The 7500-nt window shown below is 36.2% G+C and overlaps 1 protein-coding gene across 1 annotated transcript in view; it reads left to right on the top strand.

Annotated features, from left to right (window-relative positions):
• The window catches only part of LOC121377912 (TPR and ankyrin repeat-containing protein 1-like), a 36880-nt gene that overhangs the window by 11672 nt on the left and 17708 nt on the right, over window positions 1-7500 (top strand). Inside the window, exon 3 of the mRNA XM_041506008.1 lies at window positions 6077-7019. Within this exon, the coding sequence (XP_041361942.1) occupies window positions 6077-7019 (943 nt within the window). The remainder of the gene's footprint in view (window positions 1-6076; window positions 7020-7500) is intronic.

The raw sequence follows: 7500 nt of genomic DNA on the forward strand, positions 1-7500 counted from the left end.
AATTTTGAACCTTAGTATAAGTAATCTAATGGGCAGTCCTAACAAAGAAATAGATATTTGGGAAATTTAAATTTTTAAAATTAAATTAAATGTTTAAAAATACAACTTTAACTATAACGTGAATGAAACTGCAGCTAGCATTGTCAATTTCTGGACTTTTTATTCATTATGTCTGAACAAATTTATTACAATTAGGACAAGTCTCCAAAAAGTAACAAAAAAACACAAATATTTTATAAAATTTATGATAATAAAACATTATTTTACAAAACTGAAAATATCTAATACAGTTTTAATTTGATAATTCTTAAACTTGGAACATGAATAAGGTGGTCTTTACACAATTTAAAATGAAACAGCAGAGCTTTATATAGGTCGATAGCCCTTTTGTTTCTCATTCAGGTGATCTACACATCTTTTAACACTACAGTCTTGCTCTTTAAATTGAACACTGGACATTTAATCCAGTCCCAGTGTGCTTATTTAGTGTCAATTGTACCTCTAAAGTCCAGACAATCAGACTTAATTAATATAGCAGTCATTATGATGCCACTCGTTGCTCAAAATATCACCTCCGCATGACGAGTTAACCACGCCCCCGTGACACGTGATGCAAGGTTAGACAAACCTTCAATAATGGCTGCCAATTTGCATAGGTCGATAGCAAAATCAACCAATCTGCCGATTACGTTTTTGCCTTGATTTCTTTACAAATATCGTTGTTTAATTAATAAGCCGACAAGAGGAGACATTCAAGTATTTCACTACAGGGTACATTGATTTAAATCGACGAAACCATTTTTACTTCAGTAAATTGAAGCACAAGAACCCGGAAGTGACGAACGTCGAATGCAACCAAAAGAACATTTAAAACATCCTATGCTAGATTTTCTTGTCAGAACTGATAAATTAAAATGTCTTGTTTGTTTCTTTTTTTCATCTTCTTTTTCATCTTAATTTTTGTTGTTGTTGTTCGACTTTTATATCAATGGAATCCCGATATGCCGAGGAACAAAAGTATAGAAGGCGCTGCGACGACCCGGCCTCGACCTGTTTAAAACCGTGGCGTCTTTATTTTTGGTCGGGTTGCGTTAAATGTTTTGTTTAAAAAAAAAAAAAAAGGGAGGGACGTGAGCAGTAACATTAAAATACAAGTCGTATGGGAATGCTATCAGTGTACCATGATTTTATGCACGAAAGGTTACAAAGCTATAGCAGGATACAGTGGCCTGTGCAAATATGTTGCAGACAGTGGTTTAGATTGTGGGATTGCGAAGTTGATGGGAGTGTATTCTTACATAGCAGCACTGCTTGAATCAACCGATAAACGACACTTGCCCTATTTATGAAACCACCATACACGAAATTTAAAAAAAAAAAAAAAAAAAAAAAAAAAACTGGCGTAGCCAGAGGGTGGGTTGGCGGGGACCACATCTTTGGCCCTCCAGTTATGTATACTAACATATTGGCCAGTCTTCGTTTGGGTGCCCCATCATCTCTTTATAAAATCAGGCTGTACAGCACACCCTTATGAAAAAGTAGGACACAATTAGGAATGAAAATATAGAAAATGTTGGACAAAGGTAAGAAAACGTAGGACAAAAGTAGGACTGAAACAGTAGGTAGCGACATTATTTATGTTGATATTGAGAAAACACTTTTTTATGTGGTGCTCAGTTTGTACATGTATTTTGTGTTCTATCAAAAATAATATGAATCTTATGTAACGGTCACGTTATATAGTTATTTCAAATTACTGTATACTATATTAATCTATTAATCAATATACATATTTACATGCATAGTAATGCTGATGCACAGTAAAACAGAGTTAACATGATAAATTTAAGTTTTCCATCATGTATTTTAGATTCTGAAGTCATACATACACATTGTATATTATAATCATGTTAATCATTGCAAAATATGTTGGCTTTAAGGGTGTAATTTTAATATGTTGAGATTATATGGTGCACAAACTGGGAGATATAACTTGCTGCCAAGAAAAATAAAACTGTTTACTTTTATAACAACACAAGGAATATGCACACTTTAACAGCAACTCGCAGCATTTTCAAACAAAAAAGTAAGAAAAACTAGGTATTTTGAAGAAAAAGTAGGAAAAATACCAAAAAGTAGGAAACAGTAGGATCGCTGGACAGCCTGTAAAATATTTGCGAATTAAGCCAATACAATACAGTGTTTAAATAAATAATAAACTCATGTGTTGTGGAAACAACTGTTGGAAATCAAACAAAGCTTCTGGCCCACACAACCCAATCTGCCCCCGCCCTCCCCCCCCCCCCCCATTAGTAATCCTACTGTCAGCACAAAATGTACTCACAAAGATTTATCTGTTCTAGAGGCATAGGCAGATAAGAAATAGTACTAAATATTATAAGACAACTCATGCCTACAGAACAATAATTATACAAAATAAAAATTGAATTAAAAAAATGTATGTAAAATCAAAACAAACAAAAATTAATTAAAAAAATAGGCAAAATTATATATTACACTAGTTTAACATGAAATTAAACAACAGATTGCAGTTCGCACAATTTGTTTAATATTTATGAGAATACTTCCTAACATTTTCTTTTTTCTCAAAGAGAGGGTTTTGACATATTAATCGCCATGCAGTTTAGTACCGGTAAATATATTTATTAAAAAATGTATCTTTCTGTGGCATCCATCTCCAAATCCTTGAAACTTGTACAGTCAACTGATCAATTAAAGATTACTATTTGATGGGTGGTGTCAAACTGAATCCCAAGTCGTACAAGTCTAAATTACTCCTTAGCAGCAATATGTCAAACACAAAAAACAATGAATATTGTGTTAAATGGAATTGTTGAAAGCGTTTCATTTTGAGCAGCAATTTCACCCCCTGCCCCAGGTTGTTTTTCACATATCAGTTGAAACTGTTCTGTTATTTCTATCATTCTGTTCTCAATATCAAGATGCAATGTAATTTGTTTAATAATTTGTCTTCAGAATCTCATTTTCGACATCTAACCAATGACTCCACACCCATTGGTTCAGTTGCTGAAATATATAAAAACAAACATTGCTAAGTATTTCACATCCATTTGAAGAAGTATATTACTCTGTAACTTAATTACATATCGTTGTATTAATTTAAAGTTTAATTTAATTTCAGGAAAACGTTTTTTTTTTAAAATTTTATTGCCAGCCCTTTGTTTAAAATTAGAACAACACATGCTAAGGGTAAAACATGGGTTGTGTACATAAAAATAATAAAACAACATAATATAATACTTTAGGGTACTGGCTTCCAAACCCCACCCCCACCCCACCCCACACCCTCTCCATCACCGCCCCCCTCTCTCTCTCTCTCTCTCTCTCTCTCTCTCTCTCTCTCTCTCTCTCTCTCTCTCTCTCTCTCTCTCTCTCTCTCTCTCTCTCATCAATATAGCTATCCATTTATCTCTCTCTCTCTCACGCAAAAAAACAACAACCCCAGCAACACACACTTTCATCCTTTTCCATTCTGGTACAAATACAAACAATAAAGGAATAATAAAATGTCTTACCAGTATTTATTATAAATTACCCAAGATTGGTAATTGATCTGCTGTTAGGTGAGGAATTGTTTTAATATATATTTTGGTAAAATTGTGTTTTAATTGGGAGGGGGGACTAGTGGATTCAAAACCAGCTAAAGTTAAAGTTTGTTTTGTTTAAAGACACCACTAGAGCACATTGAATTATTAATCATCAGCTATTGGATGTCAAACATTTTGTACTTTTGACACGTATAGCCTAGAGTGCAAACCTGCTAAATGTTCCCATTAGTAGCCAGGTATCTTTTATATACACCATCCAACAAACAGAATAGCACATACCACAATCTTTGATAACTAGTCGTGATGCACTGGCTTAAACAGAATCAAACTGAGAAACCATAACCGGCAGATGTGTTCCGATTGCAAAAACAAAAAATCATGAGTCTTTTTTTTTTCTTCTTTTTCTTTTTAGCTTCAACAAATTTGAGCATCCCTACATAAAATTAGGGTACGTCGGGAAACCGGAAACACACACACACACACACACACACACACACACACACACACGTACGTACGTACGTACATACACACATACATACATACATACATACATACATACATATACATATATATATTAGGCCCAATTTATAACTTTCGAGACAATACTTACTTATCCCCTCTAAAGCTCACAACCATATAGGCTACTCCCTCACTCCAACACACACACACACTCACACACATGCAAACAAACCAAAAAACAAGTGTTTTTGTTATACTAGGCATCATGGTTATAAATGGTTTAGTTATAAAAATGGGGTGTGGGGGTGGGGTGTGTGTCTGTGTGGTGCAAGACTTCCGAACGTTCCAGCATTCAGGCTTAGGTTTAGGGTAGGGTTAGTGATAGTACATTAGCATACATGCTGGAACGTTCGGAAGTCTTTCCTGGGACATAATATTATAGAGGTCTTTTCACCTTTTATTCGATTTGTTTTTTGTTTGGGTTTCATGATCGTTCACGTGTGTGAATGTACTTTTATTTTGGTCATTCGTCGGATTGTATGCAGTTTAACGACGGATTCTTAACGACAATATACACATCGAGGACTGATTAAATGAGTCAGTAAATTCCATTACATTGGAGGGAAAGTGATTTTTAAACTCTTACGTTCGTAGAATTTATATCAGTTGAATATTGATTGATTTCGGCAAAACTTCACTTTCAATACCATGTCACATGGCATGTGACGTGTTTTGCAGGAAAACACTGATTTTACATCAATCGTAGGCTCCGCATAGCTGTCATCGCTGTTAACACATGTCAGCAGAAGTATATGTTTACTATGATTATGATTCAGTTGGAGGAGACAATTATTTTAACTAATTTTAATGCTAATTATACAAAAACGTTACACATCGAACAAATTAATGTTGTCTGACTTAATGGCGTCCAAGCAAAGTTGGGCCCCGTGGTCTTTGAAAGAAAGAAAGAAATGTTTTATTTAACGACCCACTCAACACATTTTATTTACGGTTATATGGCGTCAGACATATGGTTAAGGACCACACAGATGTTTTTAGAGGAAACCCGCTGTCGTCACATAGGCTACTCGTTTACGACAGTCAGCAAGGGATCTTTTATTTGCGCTTCCCACAGACAGGATAGCACAAACCATGGCCTTTGTTGAACCAGTTATGAATCACTGGTCGGTGCAAGTGGTTTACACCTACCCATTGAGCCTTGCGGAGCACTCACTCAGGGTTTGGAGTCGGTATCTGGATTAAAAATTCCATGCCTCGACTGGGATCCGAACCCCGTACCTACCAGCCTGTAGACCGATGGCCTGCCACGACGCCACCGAGGCCGGTCAGTGGTCTTTGAACTGCGAAATATGATTGGTCCAGCGCGGTTGTCAATCACGCCGTACGGAGGGGTCAATTACTAGTATATGACTATAATAGTGCAATATGTGTTTGCATGAGTTGCTGTTTGGCTGCTGGATGTATATTTAGGGACTACTGGAGTTAGCTAGTGTATGGGTGACAACTAAGCATTAAGGAATTAAAATTATTTTGGCATATTTTATGTTTACATATGCTACATGTTGTTGGGAGCTTTGTTGTTGTAAAGTTTGAGTTTAGCTGAGTTGCATGGTTTCATTAAGTTATGAATTAGATTTTAAAATAGCTTTTCACAAACATGTCTCATGGGTTTTGATTTCAAGACCAACAAAACATCATGGAATTTAATTCACTATCTTCCTTTTGTTTGAATTGTTTTTTTCAATATGCCGAAATGTTTTGTGAATTATCTCTTTTATTTTGGAAATTTTTATCACTTTTCCTACAGCATTGTCAATAGAGTATACATACAATTCCCCAAAGGATAATTACATCAATACAAACTCCTGGAATCCAGACACCCCTGAAAACCAGGCTTTTTATTAGGTCCCAAAGACGTTCATGTATTTAGGTTTAGAGTAGTTGTGCTGTATATACTATAATAAATATAGTAAAACAATCTACTAATTAAATTTAATCATTTGCAGCGTGTGAACAATGTGGAAAATAAGCCAATCAAGCTGACCATTGATCCTAGTGTCTTTGATAACTTGGAATGGGAGGTCGAATGCACAGCAGACGTGTGGAAAACTCTGAAGGACAGGAAAGTTATGCCTAACATGAAACAGCAAGTCATTGAACGAATCCAAAGTCTGGCATCTGGAGAATGGAGCACATCAGTGTACAAATCTTTAGCAAATACACCACCAACTCTTAAACTATTTGAAACTAAATTGTCAAAAGGAGCCAGAATTATCTGGGAATTGGCAATTGCGTTTTCTCCCCGACTGAGTGAAGCAGCTGACAGAAGGCTTGGACATGATAATAATCCTGATGATAACTTTGCTGTGAAAGGTGGCAGAATCTATTCTGAGATTATAAGAGTCTGGGACATTGTACTGGATCATGATCATCTGTATCACGCAGTTCAAAAAATCATCAAGTCCCATAACCGTGGAGAAAATTGTATTCTGCAGAGAAAGCTCAAGGGTATCAAGGATAAACAGTTTATCGGTACTGAAGTGCAAAAAAGAGTGCCGATGCTTTACGCCGAGGAAGACGATGTTGTGGACTTGGCAGCTGCCAGGGAAGATCAACAATCTCTCAAGCTCTACCCTCCAGCAAGCCCGCAAGAGACGGAATACCACATTCTCAAATTCTATTCCTTCTCCTCAGCCCTTGTTTCAAACATTCTTCAGAACCATGACGTGAAGGTGGACTTCCCATTCCGCGTGACTGACACAGAACATGCCATCATTAATCTGGAGTCAAAGTCACCCATCTTACTGCTGGGCAGAAGTGGGACAGGGAAGACAACATGCTGCCTGAACAGACTGTGGACACTTTTCACAGCCTATTGGAAAAAGGCAAAGGTGGCTGGTGACCGTTTGCTTCCACGAGAACATCATTTTATTGAGGAAGTGGATGAAGGTATGTACTGATATAACTAACTAGCAGCCTGGATTTTTTAAAGGTGGTATAAAACAGGGTATGACATTTTTTTTTAAAGTCACTAGCCACAGGGCTAGTGGGTTTGTAAATTCCACTAGCCCACCAAAATAAAGTACTAGCCCAAATTTCTCATCAATTACAAAACACTTTATATAGGGCTGAAAAACAATGTTTCAAGGAACCCATCCCCTACAGTACCTAAAAACAAACCTGGCTAACCTGTTTTCTTCTCCTTTGAGTATAATTTTTTTAAATATTTCTTTTAGTATTATTATTATTAGTATTATTTAGTGAAAATTTATCTCGACCTGTACAGGTGAATGAAGTTTCAAAAATAAATTAATAATGTTTTTTTAAAAACTGCAACCTACCCTATTTTGTCAAGTTTGATCCGAAACCATTGTCCCGTTTTTGCCTTTTGCCCCCCCCCCCCCCCCCATCCACCTTTTTTTAAATAATA

This window comes from Gigantopelta aegis, chromosome 7, assembly GCF_016097555.1.
Source record: "Gigantopelta aegis isolate Gae_Host chromosome 7, Gae_host_genome, whole genome shotgun sequence".
Classification (NCBI taxonomy): domain Eukaryota; kingdom Metazoa; phylum Mollusca; class Gastropoda; order Neomphalida; family Peltospiridae; genus Gigantopelta; species Gigantopelta aegis.